At 49.4% G+C, this 18,059-nt stretch overlaps 1 protein-coding gene across 2 annotated transcripts; it reads left to right on the forward strand.

The window, feature by feature from the left end:
- Positions 1-1,996: 1,996 nt before the first annotated feature.
- On the forward strand, positions 1,997-17,065 carry LOC308460142 (eukaryotic translation initiation factor 3 subunit C-like). Of its 2 annotated transcripts, none has more exons than XM_080976134.1 (21): positions 1,997-2,135; positions 3,391-3,535; positions 3,875-3,940; positions 4,130-4,319; positions 5,406-5,531; positions 6,300-6,354; positions 6,491-6,600; positions 6,934-7,061; positions 7,768-7,924; positions 8,061-8,164; positions 9,009-9,150; positions 9,290-9,415; positions 9,626-9,719; positions 10,318-10,505; positions 11,558-11,782; positions 12,392-12,755; positions 13,657-13,816; positions 14,284-14,349; positions 15,351-15,438; positions 16,004-16,166; positions 16,882-17,065. In XM_080976134.1, exons 2-21 carry the CDS (start codon positions 3,435-3,437, stop codon positions 16,965-16,967), a joined length of 2,739 nt encoding a protein of 912 aa, XP_080832260.1. In that variant the 5' UTR covers positions 1,997-2,135; positions 3,391-3,434; the 3' UTR covers positions 16,968-17,065. The 2 variants fall into 2 exon arrangements, with proteins under 2 accessions (XP_080832260.1, XP_080832261.1); XM_080976135.1 differs by having other exon boundaries at positions 2,086-2,193.
- The last annotated feature ends 994 nt before the right edge of the window (positions 17,066-18,059 follow it).

Consider the following 18,059-nt stretch of genomic DNA (forward strand, 5'->3'; position numbering starts at 1 on the left):
TTATTGCTCTGTTGTTGCCCTTTTTCAAAGATATACCAATTATGGTACGGGCTGATATGTTTGGGGGATTTGTTGAGACAGTGGCTAGAAGTAGTGAGTGGAAGTAGCAAGGGTGCAGATTTTGGTTCAGAACATTATCAGAAAGCTTCCTAATGGGAAGAGCTTTTTGACAGTGGGAAATGCTGCCTGAGGAGGTAGTGGTGTCTTTTATTGGAAATATTTAAGTACAAGGTGGACACCCATCTGTCAGGAATGCTGAAGTTGTAAGATTCCCACACTGAGCACAGCTGGACTAGAGGATACCCAGAGACTCTTCTAGCTCTAAAATCTCTTCCCCAGCGTATACATATTTGTACAGAATGAAACATATTTTAAGTAAGGTTTTTAATCTTTGTCGTCGGGGTAGCTAACAAACAATAAAGCCACAATAATGTAGGAGTTAAAGAGTGTTGGAGATGCGAGTTCAAATTCCTGCTCACGTGCAAAGCTTACTGGTGACACTGTGCAAGTCACTCTTTCTCTGCCTAACCAAACAAGTAGTGTGGTGGGGATACACAGAGAGGGCATGTGTTATTTATGTAATTAAAAGTATTTATAAACTGCTTTAAATTTCTATGCCACCCTTCATCCGAGCACAGGGCAGTTTACAATACAGTCGTACCTTGGAAATCGAAAGGAATCCGTTCCGGAAGTCCATTTGACTTCCAAAACATTTGGAAACCAAAGTCCGGCTTCTGATTGGCTGCATGAAGCCCATCAGACATTCAGCTTCCAAAAATAGTTTGCAAACCGGAACAGTCGCTTCTGGGTTTGCGGCATTTGGGAGCCAAAACATTGAGGAACTAAGCTGTTCCAAAACCAAGGTACAACTGTATTAAAAAAATACATAATGTAGCAAGCAAAAACAATAGCTCACAGTTTAAAAGGCCATAGATTGTTTAATTAGCCAAAGGTCTGGGAGAAGAGGACTGTTTTTGCCTGGTGCCTAATTTTTTTTATATTTCTAAGCAGAGTGCACACAATATACAAACCAACCTAATAACATGTTATTGACACCGGTCTGTCTCGGGAGACAATGAAGAAGTGTGCCTTTTGGGGGTGAAGACATATTGTTGGAAGTTTACTGTGCCTGCTGCAGCTGTAGAGACCGATATGGGAGAGACATGTCTTGTTGCAGCTCGGGCAGATAGCAGGAAAACAAATAAACATAAAAATAGAGATCTAGTAGTGACACAAATTCCAATTTTCTAGAACAAGGAATGCCTGTACATTACCATATGTCTTTGTAGGATATCCAAAGCAAATAATGCTTCAACGATGTTCCAAAGTACAAGGACAGCAGCTGAAAATGCTCGTTTGTGCGTCAATGCTTTTCTGATATTATACAGGGTGTTTTGCCGCAAGTAAAATTTCTCCAGATGGTGCAAGTGATCTTAACAGATCTATGCAAGGGCAGACAATCTTTCATATGAGCCTGGTCCAGAGTTCTTAAGGCTTTTTGTGTTAGTAAAAATACCCTGAATATGGCCTGGGAGCAAATGCAGCTCCCTTGGCACAGGTGTTGAGCCCAGAGGTTACTGGAAGAAAGTCAGGATAAATAGATGGAACAGTTTAGGAAATTCCTAATTTAAGCCGTTGTGCTTTTAACTGGTGTAAAGGTTCGACTGCGTCACCGTCGATGACTAAAGCAGTGAAGTGGTTATTTTCCAGAAAATACGGTACAGCATCATTGCGCTGAAGCACCAGCACGGTGAACAAAACGACAAACATTGCCTTTGCAGTTAAGGGCACAGGGCGTCACAGCATCTCTATATGGACTACAACTCCCATCATCCCTTTCTCCAGGTCACTTTGCCGCAAAGTTTAAGACCATAGAAATTAAAATGTAGAATCTCTCTCGGTAATCATGGAAAGCCACCTCTGTAGTTGTGATTTCCGCCCCGCCCCCCCACCTTCGGAATGTACGAGTGGTGGCGCTCTAGAATTTAGCAGCTCTATTATCTTAGCATTTCCCCTCTTGGGAAGGAAGTAGTCATCAGGGCCGCGCCGGGGTGTTGATGAGCCTGCAGAAGGCTTTGCGCATGCGCGTTGGACGCGGGAAGCGACGCGCCTTCATTTTACCAGGCCCGGGCCGGGTAAGCGCGTGCTCGCGGTTCTTGGGGTCCCGTTGGAGGAAGGAGGCAAACCCCGAAAGTTAGGGGAGGGAGGAGTAGGAGGCGTCCGAGGGTGGCCCCACCGGCTTCTTGGGTGGCCTTCGCTCTAGGAGGGAGGGGTTTTTTGTCCCCATTGGGGAGATGCGTGTTTGTCTGTTTGGGCTGTCGGTGTTTTAAACTCAGCTGAGCGTTTGGAACATTTATACTGATGAGGTTTATATGTGGTTTTATGTAATATATGCATTGACATAATCCCTGGTGCGCTGTTGGTGATCTCAGTTCTCTGAGCGCTGGTCCTTCCTGGAGCCAAAATGGCTCCACTCCTAGCAAAGAGGAGGCATCGCGGCAGGATTGGGGGAGGCCCGAAGCTTCCAGAAGTAGTGGGGGGGGGGAGTTCAGTTTCCCACTCAGTGATGAACCTCACAGGATGAGCTTGGGCCAGTCACTGTCTGTCAACATTATCTACCTCTCAAGCTGCTTGTGAGGATAGAAAGGGGTTGGGTGAGAGCAGAAGGATGTAACCCTCAGGCCCTCACAATGCTGGACAACTCCCATCATCCCTGACCATTGGTTTTGCTGGCTGGGACTGATGGGAGTTGCCAGATGGATGAAAGGTATGATAAACATAATATAAACCAACATCAGTGTGCTTGATGTTTTATGAGAAACACAAAATGACAGTCTGTGCCCTGAGATGCTTATAGCCTGCAGTTTGGTCTGCAGGGAGGCGTAGAACAGCTGTCCCTTCCCCATTGTTGTACTCTGTTCCCATCAGCCATGGCTAATATAGGGTTGATGGGAGTTAGCGGCTGAAACATCTGGAAGGTGCCAGGCTGGAGAAGAGATGATAAACATGAGAAGAATATGCATTTAGCTCAGTTACATGTGCTTAGGCTTAGTTTCCATTTAGGCTGGTGACAAAGAAGTTTGCCAAGGTTTATATCAAAGCATGCACAATAATTCATTCAGTGACCATTTTGCACGGGGGTTCTGTTCCTGGCCCCCATGTGCGTTAGCAGAGTGTGCACAAGCTCGCTCCGCCATGTTCTGCCCCCATTCTTCCCTCTTCTAGATCCAAAAGGACCCGCACGTCAGTGGTCTTGCATCAGTTGGACGCACCTAAAATGGTTGCTGCCTGCATACCAGGTGTTGACATTATAAATGGAAGCAAATGAACTCACTTTTGATATGATCATTGCACTCACTGGGCCTTTGGCTTCTTGTCTTTCCCATCCAGAATTGGGAGCAGTGGGTTGCTGACAACCCAGAACCACTGCCGCCATGTCGCGTTTCTTTACCACTGGCTCGGACAGTGAGTCGGAGTCGTCACTTTCTGGGGACGAGCTTGTAGCGAAGCCCGTTGGGGGCAATTTTGGAAAACAGTAAGTATGTGGGAGGAGGGCCGGGAGAACTTGAGTGAGAGGGTGGGAACAGAGGTTCCCAGGGAGTGATGAGTTGGAAGAAACAGCCGGATGCCAACAAGAATAAGGGGGAGCATTTCTGATTTAAAGGTCAGAAACAGGTAGTGAGGACAACATACCCATACTTTAACATGAACCCAATACACCCAGGTAGTACCTGTCTTGAGATTCCAGACCAAGCATCTCCTACTTCTGAGTTATGCACTGCCCCTTCCTCTCCCTGCCCTGCACCTCTCTCACTTGCTTCCACTGATCATTGATAGCAGGGATCCATTGTCTGTTCCTTTCCCTTTCTTGTAGGCCTCTGCTGTTGAGTGAAGATGAGGAAGATACAAAGAGGATTGTGCGCAGCGCAAAGGACAAGAGGTAAAGTGTGGTTGGCTTTGTGGGAGAAGTGGCCCCTCAGGTTTCTGGAGGGCTGTGCCAATGCCACATTTTTGGGTAGCTGGGTAATTTCCCGTCCTGTTGAACAGCATGTTGGTGGCACTTTGTTCTCTGAGGGCATATCAATGCCCCAGGCTTAACCATTCCTTCTTTGATCTTCCCTTACTGCAGGTTTGAGGAGCTTACAAACTTGATCAAAACAATCCGGAATGCCATGAAGATCCGGGACGTCACCAAATGCCTAGAGGAGTTTGAGCTGCTGGGCAAGGCCTATGGCAAGGCCAAGAGCATTGTTGACAAGGAGGGAGTGCCCCGCTTCTACATCCGCATCCTCGCAGACCTTGAGGACTACCTCAATGAGGTACTGGGGCCAGCAGGAAGGTTTTTGGTCCACAAAGTCCCTGTGCCTGGCTCAAGAGGGTTTCGTGGCAATTTGAGTCTGACACCTAGGGCTAAGGGAAAAGAAGGGAATCTGTTCTCCTGCTTCCCCCTTACAAAGAATTATGAGCTTCATTGCAAAAGGGAGCTGAATGTAGAGCTCCCAGGATCAACTTTGATGCCTTTTTGGTGTCTTCTTTTACTGCCGGTTTGTTCCTGCATGAATGGAGCTGGATTCAAGGTATGGGGGCTAATTGGGGAGAGAAGTGCTCTGAATCAGTTGAGCAGTGGATCTGGATCCCATGTGGATCTGCCTATTTGTTAAGATCTGAACACACATCCCACTTTGGCGATCAGCCAGGTGATGACCAAGGGCATGGTCTTTTGGTAGTGGTGTCCTGTTGGCCTCCCCAGAAATAGCCACCTAGCACCTGCTTATTTACTGTGCAGGAGCCAAGTTTAAATGTGTGTTGTGTTTTTCATGTTGCTCCTATTTTTGTGTATCATCTTGGCGTGGATGTTGGTTTTCAAAACACGTAGTTTTGTTGTAAAGCTGTTGTGTTCTGTAAGCTGCCTTGAAGGCTTTGCAGAGTGGACCTAGAAATTTGAATGTCTGAAATATATAGAGAGCAAGAAGGCATATAGGGAAAGTGAGAGCAAGATGCCATCCACCTGCCTCTCATCCAAGGTACTAGGGCAGTCTATATGGTTGGTCTCTTCCCCATCCCCATGACAGCCCTGCAAGGTAGGTTCAGCTGAGAAAAGGTGACTAAGCCTAAGACACTTCACAGCTTTGTGGGAATTTGAACACAGATCTCTGGTCCCAGCTCTGATACCCACTGTTGCACCATTCTGAGCCTTCATGCAGCACTGGGATGGGGAGTGGTAACAAGCCAATCCCACAGACCCAAGACTCTGGGATCCTGGAGGGAATAGCTAATGAGCAAAATGGCTGTCCTCTTGCACATAGCTTTGGTTTGCATGTTTAGAGAAAAAGGGAGATAGGCTGGTGTGTGGACCAAATGACCATGGGCTGCCTGTAATTTCATCTCCCTTCTGGCTTTCGTAGCTCTGGGAGGACAAGGAAGGCAAGAAGAAGATGAACAAGAACAACGCCAAAGCCCTAAGCACCCTCCGCCAGAAGATCCGGAAGTATAACCGAGATTATGAGGCCCAGATCATGAGCTACCGCCAGGTACTGGCGCATGGTTGGGTGGAGGGCATTCAGGGAGGCGGCTGAGACATTGGGAATTATGTATAGCTCAGTCAGTGCAGCATGAGACTCTTAATTTCAGGGTTGTTGGTTCGAGCCCCATGTTGGGCAAAATATTCCTGCATTGCAGGGGGTTGGACTACATGACCCTCATGTTCCCTTCCAATTCTATGAATCCCTTAGGACCTCTGACCTTCAAGATGTTGCTGGACTCCCAACTCCCATCTGCCCCAGCCAGCATGGCCAAGGGTCAGGGAAGCTGGGAGTTGTAATTCAGCAAGATCTGTAGGTCCACAGGCACTGTCCTTGCTTTAGGCAGTAGGGTTGATTACTGGCTTTGCGAGTTGTGTTAAGCATGGGTAGGCAAACTAAGACCCGTGGACCGGATCTGGCCCAGTTGCCTTCTAAATCCAGCCCATGGATGGTCCGGGAATCAGCGTGTTTTTACATGAGTGGAATGTGCTCTTTTATTTAAAATGCATCTCTGGGCTATTTGTGGGGCATAGGAATTCCCCCTCCCCCCCAAAAAAAATATAGTCTGGCCCCCCACAAGGTCTTAGAGACAGTGGACCGGCCCCCTGCTGAAAAAGTATGCTGACCCCTGGTGTTAAAGGCTCAGGTGAAAAAACAGGTGAAAGCGGAAGGGAGGGTTTGGAGGGGTCAGGCTGTGCTGGAAGAGCGATTCTGTATGGTTCAAATTAAAGAAGAGTACCCAACATGCATCTTGACCACATGTCTGCTTTTGCCTAGAACCCCGAACAGTCAGCTGATGAAGACGAGGACAAGAAAAGTGACGATTCAGAGGGTGAGTGGTGATGATGATGATGCAGTGCGTAGGAGCTGGAAGCTGTGCAGCTCATTGGCTATCCTTCTTTGTGTGAGGTGGGGAGCGGGATTTGAGGTTTCCCCTCTCAGTGACACCCCCCGCTTTCTGGCTTCAGGCTCCTCCTCTTCTGGTGAGGATGACGATGAGGGAATGAGCGCCGCGGCTTTCCTGAAGAAGAAAGAGGGGGCAGCTGAGGGACGGGGCAAGTTTCTCAAAAAGATGGAGGTAAGTGCTGAACGGGGCGGGGGGGGGGCATGATGCCTTCCTCTGGCCAGCATAGGCATGGCATCCGGTGCTTCCCTCAAAGCAGCTGCCAGAAGGATTTTTGCTCCAAGCAACTCAGAGGGGAGGAAGGCAAAAGATCACTATTCCTTTTGCAGCAGAAAATAATAATCCAGAAGCGTGGGGAACAGGAACAGGGTTCCCATGGGACTTCTGTTGCTCTGTGTCACTTTATGGCCCTCCCTGGCTGAATCTGAGTGAAAACTTTTTTCGTCACATGGTTTGCTGGTGCATAATTTTTCTGCTCTCCCCCTCCCCCCCCCCCGCTCTTGGCAGGATGAAGATGAGGAGGAGGAGGACTCTGATGATGATGAAGACTGGGGCTCGTCAGATTCAGAATCTGACTCTGAGTCAGATGAAGATGAGGGCAAATACACCTCCTTGGCCTCCAAGTTCCTTAAGAAGTAAGGAGGCAGCTTCTATGGGTTCAACGCTTCGCATCATCTTTGGATGACAGTCTCCAAACCTCTGGCTGAGGGAACTGTCAGTTGTGAAACTACCTTTGATCACAATCTGGAATTTCAGACTCAGGACCTGAAGGTGGAACACTGTGTGTTGTCCTGTTCACCCAGCTCACTTCTGAGCCTGAGTTGTTGAGGAGCCAGACCCATTACTTTGACCCTCACTCCCTGCTTTAGGTGGCAGCATCCATGTCAGGGCACAATGGATGTCTATGGTGCAATGGTAGTTAGCTATCTCACATTAAGTGAGCGTCTTAAAGTTTGATGTACACTTTTAGATCTGAGAAATAATGGCCCCATCTGGGCTGTGACAGGTGCTCTGTACCATGGGACAGACTTGTGCTCTGTTACCCCAAGAGCAGAAATAAAACCAAGAAGTTGGAATTGCAGGGAAGTAGATCTTGGCTAAACAAGGGGTGGGGGACCTCAGGTCTGGGTCTCTGTGGGTGAGTTGTTAAGCTCCTGCATTGGGCATTTTGGTGACTGCATAGGTCTGGATCAAATAAGCTTTTTAGTCTGGCTTTGTTAGTGCTTGATCTGTGGTTGAGGCCAGTGGCGGGGTCTGGGCTTGTATGGTTCAGGCAACTCAGGAAGTAAGAATTCCAGGTTAAAAGAGGGATTCAGTCCTGTTTTAATTCTCCCTGACCAGAACTGGCACTGAGGAGGACAAAAGAGTTTTGGAGAAGAAGCGGGAAGAGAAGGCAAAGAAAAAGCAGGACCGCAAATCAAAGAAATATGAAGATGATGAAGATGACAATGAGGGTGGCGAATGGGAGAAGGTCAAAGGAGGTGTCCCCCTGGTCAAGGTGAGTCTCTCTCTGCAAGCAGTTGGAAATGTGGGAGTAGAACAAACTGCATTGTGTTGCTGCCTTTATTTTTACTTCTCTCCATCTTCCAAACATGGTTCGAGCCTAACATTCCTCCCCCCACCCCGCTTTGCAGGAGAAACCAAAGATGTTTGCCAAAGGTACAGAGATCAACCACACTGTAGTCGTGAAGAAACTCAATGAGATCCTCCAGGCCCGTGGAAAAAAAGGCACAGATCGGTAAGGCCAGTGAGCGTTGATGTGGTGGAGTGGGGGGGAAGGTGGCCTAGGAGACCGCGCTTGGAAAAAACTGAGCGTGGTTCTCATTAGCTCACCTCTAGAAGGCTGCTGCAGAGCTGCAAAAGGTTCAGAAAAGGGCAGCTTGAAATGATTGAGGGCTTGGACAACTCTGAAAGAGAATTAGACAAATCCATGGAGGATAAGGCTGGCAGTGGCTGCTTAACCCTGATGGCCATGTTCTGTCTCCCCTGTTGGAGGCAGCGTGCTCCTGGGTACCAGTTTCTGAGCATCGCAAGTGCAGAGAGAGTGCTCTCATGCTCAGGCCCTGCTTACAGGCTCCTTGTAGGTAGGCCTTTGGTTGGCCACTGTGAGAACAGGATGCCAGACTAGGTAGGCCTTTGGACTGATCCAGCAGCATCTGCTAAGTATTTTTAACTGGAGGATGGGACTTGGGACATTCTGCATGCTGAACCTGCATCCTCCCACCCTTCCCTATAGACATTGCTCCCAACCCTCTGCAGCAGATTCTTAGGGGCGGGGGGGGGGGGGGTAGAATTCTGTTGTGCAAGTGGAAGCCTGTTCCAAAGCAGAAATGCAGTGTTGGATCCCAGGTATATCTACTGCCGGATATCCTAAATAGGACAAAGGGTGGCGCATAAATGTTTCAAGTGAATCGGAAAGTGATGAAAATGAAGGGGGTTCACACGGGCATCAGTGGTTTTGGCACAGGGCACAAGGAGGGTTGTGCAGAGTTGGGGATGTATGTCAAAAGAAGCATCCCCGGCCATCTGCTTCCCCCACCCCCCTTCTGCACTGAGCTCCTTCACCTCCTTCCCCCTCCTAGAGCGGCTCAGATTGACCTTCTGCAGCTTTTGGTTGGAATTGCAGCAGAGAACAACCTGGGGATTGCCATTGATGTCAAAATCAAGTTCAACATTGTTGCTTCTTTGTATGACTACAACCCTAACTTGGCTACTTACATGAAGGTATGGAATTAGGAGGGGAGGGGAGGAAGTGGCCTGAAAGCACTGTGCATAGGGGCCACAGCAAGCAGGCGGTTTCTTTCCCAGAATGCCAGGGGGCTCAATGTTTCCCTCTTTACTCCTCTTCTCCCACCACATGCAGCCAGAGATGTGGCAGAAATGCCTGGGCTCCATTGAAGAGCTCCTGGACATCCTCTTTGCCAACCCCAACATCTTCATTGGCGAGAACATTGCAGAGGACTCTGAGAACCTGGCCAACAGCGAGCAGGTGAGCATTTCTGAATCAGGCATCATTCCTCCCCATCCTTGGGGCATCCTACCAACCCAGTAAGATGGGCTAGTTTGAAATCTACTAGAAACAGGTGGGAGGTTGGTACAGATTGGCAGGTCAGGAAAGAAAAAGGCTTGTTTGTGTCTCTGCCTAGCAGTCTTGACCCCCTTAACCCACTTGTGTGTCTCCCCCTCTCTCCCTCTCTAGCCCTACCGTGTTCGTGGCTGCATTCTGACTCTGGTGGAGCGCATGGATGAAGAGTTCACAAAGATCATGCAGAACACAGATCCCCATTCCCAGGGTGAGTGTGCATGTCACAGAAAGTGGGGTCTCAGAGGCATAGCCAGGGTGGAGTTGGACTGAAAGTTTCAGGTAGTGGAGGGCTGGTGTCGAACAGGGAACTTTTCAAATAGAGGGAACCCTAAGGAATCTGTGCTGTGTTTCCCCATGAAAAGACACCTCTGCCAACTGTTTGCCTCTTTTGGAACGATCCCTCAAGAACCAGGGATTGAACTTGGAATATTTGCCAGCCTTTTCTGTTTTCGTTCCTCCCAGTTTGCTTGCTTGCTACAAAAAGTTTTTTTTTAAAAAAAAACTGACTTCGGAGCGTCCTTGAAAAATAAGAAGCTTAGCAAAAAGCAGCAGGTCAGAAAACTGAGTAGGTGGTAGAAAGTGGCTGAATGTTTTGGGAAAAGGTGACCCAGTCTAAGCAGAGAGGATCTGTATGCTTTCATGTCTCTTAACTCGGCAGTCATGTAGACTAGAAACATGCTCTTTGGGCCCCAAAATGGAAAGCTGGGGTTTCTCAGGAGTGTCAGATTCTGCATGGCAAATAGGGAGAAGCTGGCAGCCCCACCTCGAAAGACTGCCATGTGAATGCATGCTCCCCTCTCCACCAGAGTACGTGGACCACCTGAAGGACGAGGGCCGAGTCTGCAAGATCATCGACCGGGTGCAGAACTACCTGCAGGACAAGGGAACCACGGAGGAGGTGTGCCGCATCTACCTGCGCTGCATCCTCCACACCTACTACAAGTTTGACTACAAGGCTCACCAGCGGCAACAGGGCCCGGCAGGAGACAGCAAGGTAGGCCAGCCTCTGGGGCAGTAAAGCCCCCCACCAGCCGTCCTTGCTTTGCCCAGGGTATTCGCACTATGCGGTTTCACCCATAGGTTTTGTGCATGGGGCATAACCACGTGGATGAGATGTTTCTCATGCCCTAAATTGTCAAATGCATAAGAAGCTGTCATGTATCTGGTCGTACTCACCCTGCTTTTGACCAGCACGGCCTGCTCTGATTGGTAGCTTCCCTCCAGGGTCTTAGGCAAACCTCTTTCTGTTGCCTTCTGAATGGAGCCTTTTAACTGGAGATAACTAGGGGATTGATCCTGGGGCCACGGACAGGCAAAGCACTACACCAGTGGTGGGGAACCTGTGGCTCCCGCCAGGTGTCTCTGTGGATTACAAGTCCCGTTGTTCCTGACTGTTGGCTGTGTTGGTGAGGGTGATAGGAGTTGGACTCCACCAATATCTGGAGGGCCATCTCTGCACTAAGCCATGGCCCATTCCCAAAATAAGGTTTGGAAATGATACTGTCAAGCTGGGAGAAGTTGAGGTGGATGCTGAGGGTTTGGCCCGCAAGGACATCAGGGATTTTCAGGAAGCTTCATTGTGATTCAGTTTAGCTGCCATGGCTTCTTTCAAAGGATCCTAGGACGTGTGTGTGTGTGTGTGTGTGTGTGTGTGTGTGTGTGTGTGTTTGCCCAGAACTACAGTTCCCAGCATTCCTTGGGGCAGGGGAAGTCCTGACAGTCATGCTAGTTTGAAAACTGGTTTCAGGTTTGCAAGTTGGACAGGGCCCTTAGTATTGTACCGGCAAAGGAAGACCGTGAAAATTGAGGGGCAATTGATATACTAAGTTTTAGGTAACCAACCTGGTCCCCTCCAGATAGGATTGGACTCCAACTCCCATCAGTCCCAGCGAGCATGGCCAATGGTCAGAAATGATGGGAACTGGAGTCCAACAATATCTGGAGGTTTCCTATCTCTATGTGAAGGTAACATTTGGGTATTTGGGAGTGGGGTGGGGAGGGACTCCTCAGGCTAAAGGACATGTTGCATAACCTGCTTGCCCGCAGTCGGAACAAGACCAGGCCGAGAACGAAGCAGAGGACTCGGCGGTGCAGATGGAGCGCCTCTGCAAGTTCATCTACGCCAAGGACAGGACAGACCGGATCCGAACCTGCGCCATCCTGTGCCACATTTACCACCACGCCCTGCATGACCGCTGGTACCAGGCCCGTGACCTGATGCTTATGAGTCACCTACAGGACAACATTCAACATGCAGACCCCCCTGTGCAGGTCAGAGAACAAAACTGGGGAGGCTGAGGCGTATGCTGGGTTGTTGATGGTTTGTTGAAGCAGTCTTAATGAATTTGAGTAACAATAAAAGCCAGTCCTCCAAGAACAGGGAATGAGAGGCTCGGAGTGGCTGCTTTGCCCCGCCCAAGAAGCTGCAAGTTGCTGATGCAGATGATTGTAAAGGGTTTGGAGAGGAGCAGAGCCCCCTCTCCTTGCTGCTCCACGCTTTTCCTCCTGCATGTAGGCCACACTTGCATCTGGTGACGCCAGCCACAGCATCCTATGTGGTTGATGAGACTTCCTTTCCTAACTTCACAATGCCTCTGCCCCGCTTGGCAACCTGCTGTTTGCAGTAGCTGCCTTGGGGCGAAAAGTGTTGGGGGGGAAAGGGCCAGGAGCAGTAGATGGTAACATAAAGGAGTGGCAGAGAATTAATGGAGACTGGAGAGGGTTGATAGAGTGCAGCAGTGCCCATTTGTGTCCCACCCTTATTACAAAGGAGCAGTTGCAGGAAGCGAATGTTTGGGGAGTGGTTTTTCAGGTGCTGCCTTTTGGAGAGGGCAGCTGGGTCTCCGCCTCCACCTCCTCTGACCTTCTCGGCTCTTGCAGATTCTGTATAACCGGACAATGGTGCAGCTGGGGATCTGTGCCTTCCGCCAGGGCATGATCAAGGACGCCCACAACGCCCTGCTGGACATCCAGTCGAGCGGGCGGGCCAAGGAGCTGCTGGGGCAGGGCCTGCTGATGCGCAGCATGCAGGAGCGCAACCAGGAGCAGGAGAAGATTGAGAAGCGCCGCCAGGTCCCCTTCCACATGCACATCAACCTGGAGCTGCTGGAGTGCGTCTACCTGGTCTCGGCCATGCTGCTGGAGATCCCCTACATGGCCGCGCACGAGTTTGACGCCCGCCGGCGCATGATCAGCAAGCAGTTCCACCACCAGCTCCGGGTGGGCGAGCGCCAGCCCCTTCTCGGTGAGTGGCTTTCCTCTTTTCACTGTGAGATGCGTTTCTGGGTACGCTGGCCAGGTGGCTTCTTTTCCTCTGTCATTCTGGGCCTTCTAACAAGAATCTTCCCAGGCTTGACTTAGAATCCTCCTTGTCTCTCTGGGCAAATAATGGAATCTTCGAGGCAATTGCAGGTCTGGGCCTAGAGGTGCTTGAATGCTGCAATCTGTTGCTGTGTTAAGCAAAGGAGCATTTTGCTTGTTTGCCGCCTGCTAGTTTCTTGGGGAGGGGCAGGTTTTCCTTTGGCCTCTGTGACATTGCCAGGCATGATCCAGGGTTCACAAAAGTTGTCTTGCCACGTTAGCCAGCCTCCCACTATGGTTCACTTGCTTTGGCACCGTTTCCCAAACTGCTTCTTGTGTTCTGTTGGTTCTATTTTTTTTTAAAAAAAGTTGCTCCCTCATCTTAATTTGGCAGCTATTTATTATTATTATTTTGTAAATGCATATTTCTCAGAACTACAGGTGGCACTCGACACCTTGGAGTCATTCAGTGCTGTTCTGGAAAACAGAGTAAATGATTCTTCAGAGATTATCTTTGTTTTTCCTCTACAGCTACTTTTACACACCCTTCCATAACTATTTGTTTAAACCTAAGAAAAAATGAACTGAAGTTTTGCAGATTTCTCTAATAAGTTTTATTCTTATTGTATAATTTATTTATTTATTTTGACACAAGGGCTAGAAAAATATCTTTTTCTAGATACAAAAATGAAAGCCGATTTTTGTGTGTGCATTATCTTCATGTGCAATAGGATGTTAAGGGGATGGGGCCTGCCTTGCTAGCTAATCAAAATCCTGTTCACCAAGACAAGGAATGCCTTCCCCATTTGATGACCTCTTCCCCCCTCCCCCCCTTCTTTCTCCAGGCCCCCCAGAATCTATGAGGGAGCATGTGGTGGCAGCATCCAAGGCTATGAAGATGGGCGACTGGAAGACGTGTCACCGTTTCATCGTCAATGAGAAAATGAACGGGAAGGTCTGGGACCTGTTCCCCGAGGCTGACAAAGTGCGAGGCATGCTTGTCCGGTCAGTTGCATGGGAATGGGGTGACGGGGCGGTTCCTCCATAGAATCGTAGAGTTGGAAGGGACCCATCTAGGTCATCTAGTCCAGCCCCCTGCAATTGCAGGAATATGCAGCTGTCCTGTAGAAAGCTGCCTTATCCTGAGTCAGACCATTGCTCTGTTTAGCTTGGGCATATCCACCTTGATGGATAAAGGGGCGAAGCCTGGGACCGTCAGTGCTCCAGCCCCTGAGCTCTGGGGCCATCTATGCAGGCTGGGAGGGGAGGGCTTGGAACCCAGTTCTTGAAATGGAGAAGAGGGAGCGGAATTGGGATGTATGTGTTGAGAGCGGCCACCTTGTCTGTGTGCAGGTGGGTGCCGAGAGGCTGGGGGGGTGTCTGTCTGGGGACTGGAAAGCGTAGCTCTGGCCCCCTTTCGGGATCTCTGCCTGGCTCTCATGACGGCTCCTTTCCCTTGTTTCTCCCGGCAGGAAGATCCAAGAGGAGTCTCTCCGAACCTACCTCTTCACTTACAGCAGCGTCTATGACTCCATCAGGTATTGTGTGAGGGTCATCATGGCCTCCTGGTTGCTCTTTCAGCCTGGCAGCCTTTTGGCCAGGGTGTGAGTGGCGGATGTGGCATAAGTGGCTGAGTACATCTTTATGGGTGCACAGGTTGCTTCGGCATCACCTCTGCAGGCTCCCTATCCATAAAATATATCAATCAAAGGAATCCATCCTCTGTACAGTGGTGCCCCGCAAGACGAATGCCTCGCAAGACGGAAAACCCGCTAGACGAAAGGGTTTTCCATTTTGGAGGTGCTTCGCAAAACGAATTTCCTATGTGCTTGCTTCGCAAGACGAAAATGTCTTGCGAGTTCCTGCGGGGTTTTTTTCCTTTCCCCCCCCTTTTTCCCAAGCCGCTAAACCGCTTATCAGCTGATGGCTAAGCCGCTTATCAGCTGATCTTTAAGCCACTTAACAGCTGGTGCTAAGCCGCTTATCAGCTGATCGTTAAGCCGCTTAACAGCTGATGCTAAGCCGCTTATCAGCCGATTGTTAAGCCGCTTAACAGCTGATGCTAAGCCGCTTATCAGCTGATGGCTAAGCCGCTTATCAGCTGATCTTTAAGCCGCTTAACAGCTGATGCTAAGCCGCTTATCAGCTGATGGCTAAGCCGCTTATCAGCTGATCTTTAAGCCGCTTAACAGCTGATGCTAAGCCGCTTATCAGCTGATCGTTAAGGCGCTTATCAGCTGATCTTTAAGCCGGCTAAGCCGCTAATACTGTAGCGCTAAGCCGCTAAACCTCTAATGGGCTTGCTTCGCAAGACGAAAAAACCCGCAAGACGAAGAGACTCGCGGAACGGATTCTTTTCGTCTTGCAAGGCACCACTGTACATGGCACACTTGGGTACCTTCTTTGGTTGCCATTGACCTTTTTAGATTTTCTGCCTGGCCGGCTGCCGATGGCTGAGTCTCACAAGCTCAGCTTCCACCTCTTTCTTCCTCTCTCTCTCCCCCCATGCCCCCTCCCCCAATTATACCTCCCTTTCTAGCATGGAGATCCTGTCTGATATGTTTGAGCTGGACCTACCCACAGTGCACAGTATCATTAGCAAGATGATCATCAATGAAGAGCTGATGGTGAGTGATGCTTTCTTGCATGGCAGACGGGTGGCTTGAGGAGGCCTAGAGATGGGTGGCCACCACAGGAGGGGACACTTGACCAGGAGAAAGTGGGTTGCCCTTGACCAGCTCAAGGGGCGTGGGAAAAGAGGGTCAGGGCTGGGTTTCTGCAGCAGCTGCACCATGGACCCTTTTGAAAGAAATAAGAGGCAACGTGGGGTGAGCATGAGAAGCGATTCGTCCAAATATAAGCCACCAACCAGTATAGGCCTCACCCCTAAAATGAGATCTCTTTGTGAAAGAGAAATATCTAAATCTCTGGTGTGCAATCCAGTGCTTTTGGCAGTCTCCAGCCCCGTTGCACTATGAATAACTCAGTTGGCAAACAGGGTACTGAAGTTCCATATGGTTCTCGAGGTCGCATCTTAAATCATGGCTTCTCTAGCCTGTAAGTGCTATAGGCAGCATTCAGGTTTTATACAAGCCAGATTTGGGAGGGAAAGTAGACCAACACTTTAGAAGGTTTCTAGCATGTCTCTCCTTCGCTGGCTTTGTCTGAGCCTCCCAAATCTTGCCTTCCCAGGCCTCTTTAGACCAGCCGACCCAGACAGTTGTGATGCACCGGACGGAGCCCACGTCCCAACAGAACCTGGCGCTCCAGCTGGCTGAGAAGCTGGGCAGCCTCGTGGAGAACAACGAGAGGGTCTTTGACCAGAAGCAAGGCACCTATGGGGGCTACTTCCGGGGTGAGCGAGCGTCCTGGAAGCCAGTTGCAGCCACAGCTTCTTGCTTCTCCTATCTCCATTCCTTTAGCCACTTTATGTCTGTTATCTGTCTGGGGACAAATAGGGCGACTGTTCCCATAAGTATCTATTTCTCTTTAAAAATTCTGGCCTTTGTGGTATGGGGCAAAAGCTAAGGAAACCAGTTCCCATTAATGATTGTCAGCTTCTCTTGGTTCTTTGCAGCCACAGCTTTACCTGATCTTATATCAAATCAAATCAAAACTTTGTTTATTAAGTCTAGTGAGTGGCAGATGGGTGTGGCCTGCAAAAAAAACAACCACATGGGCCTGATTGGCTGGCCTGAGTTGGCCCACGGGCTGGAAGTTACCACCCCTGCATTCTTTGAATGGTTTATCTGCTTTCCTTCCCTCATCACAGGATCCAAATCCCCCTTTAGTTCAGCACTTCTCCCTCCATACAGGACACAAAGATGACAGTTGTTCTCTCCCCGCATTTTCTAAATCCAAAGTGTGCCAATTTCACTGCAAAACGATGGTTTGTTTTGGTCGAAGAACCAGGAAGTGTGCACTCGAGAGCTACTTTGACTTGGTCTCTGTGTACCTGTCTTGTTTTCCATAAGCTGTGCAGCAAACCCATTTCTGCTGTAATCTTGCTGGCCTACTTTTCACTGGAGCCTTGTAGCTGAACTCTCTTCTCTCTCTCTCTCACCCTCCAGACCAGAAGGATGGCTACCGCAAGAACGAAGGAGGCTACATGCGGCGTGGAGGGTATCGGCAGCAGGAGCGACAAAGCAACTATTGATTCCCTAAGCCATCACAGTGGAGTTTCCTGGTGCAGGGAAGATCTTATTCCAGTTCCCATTATTCAAATACTTAATAAAGAGTTTGTTTGGAGCGTGACTGGCCTGTGGTGTCTTTGGGAGCACAAGAAGCAGCGTGGGAGATGAGAACCAGAGTCCTTGCTGTCCTTGCTGCGTCCCAAGTGGCCCAACCTTTGCCCTTTGGCTTCAGGCAGTGGGGCCAAATGTGTCTCGGCCTCTCTTGGTGGATTTTGGCCCTCTTCCTATTCCATAACTCATATCTGCAGGCTGTGCCCCTCTGTGAACCTGCTCTGTGATCTCCCCAAGTGTTTTTGCCTGCCCTGAATATGCCTCTTGCATACCTGGATGGAGAGATGTGCTGTGGCTGGGAGTCAGGTGACTCCCAGAATATTGTCCTCGAGTTGAAAAAGTTACCTACCCTGGTAGAACCCGGAGAATGAGTGAATGTAGCTGCCAAGAGTCCCACTGCTAGGAGAAGCGAATGATGGACAGTTTCAAGGCCGAGTCCATTCATTTACAAGCTGCCTCCCCCTGCATCACGCCAACATCTGTACCTATTGGGTATTTGTCTACAACTGCACCTTTTTTAATTAAAGAGAAAGCAAACAGATGAGACTGCTTCCTGCCGGGTGTTGAGGGGAAGCAGAAGGAAGGGAAGATGAATTTCTCTGTGAGGTCACTAAGTGCATTGTCAAAGGACTTTGTCCTTAAAACCAAACTCCTCAGTTGGATAGGGCTCTCTCCATGGAGGAGAGAGACATAGATGCTTCTTACTGAAGCAGAGCTGATTTATTAACTCCATATGGTGGTTCTGACTGGCTGAGCTCAAGTAGGATGGCATCCGGTGCTTTTTCAATTTAACAATATTTAGCAAAGCCCACTCCTGCCAAGGGTGTTGGTAGTGCTTTGCCTGTCCATACTGGACTGCCTGGCACTGTAATTTTGCTCAAGGTCAGAAAAATGATCACAGACCCTGTCTTGTTTTTTTTAAAGGGGGAAATGCTGACAGGGAGTTGTAATCCAGCCTCAGTGGTACAGCCCACAGGCTGGCTTTGGGCTACAATCTGGAGCAG

This window comes from Podarcis pityusensis (assembly GCF_964106645.2).
Source record: "Podarcis pityusensis genome assembly, chromosome: 13".
Classification (NCBI taxonomy): Eukaryota; Metazoa; Chordata; class Lepidosauria; order Squamata; family Lacertidae; genus Podarcis; species Podarcis pityusensis.

Excerpts from the sequence above, each read along its gene's own strand:
- LOC308460142 (XM_080976134.1), top strand. The coding sequence starts at position 3,435 with ATGTCGCGTTTCTTTACCACTGGCTCGGACAGTGAGTCGGAGTCGTCA. Across the intron at positions 11,783-12,391 it reads ATGCAGACCCCCCTGTGCAG|ATTCTGTATAACCGGACAAT; the intron begins GTCAGAGAACAA and ends CGGCTCTTGCAG. Across the intron at positions 15,439-16,003 it reads TCATCAATGAAGAGCTGATG|GCCTCTTTAGACCAGCCGAC; the intron begins GTGAGTGATGCT and ends TTGCCTTCCCAG.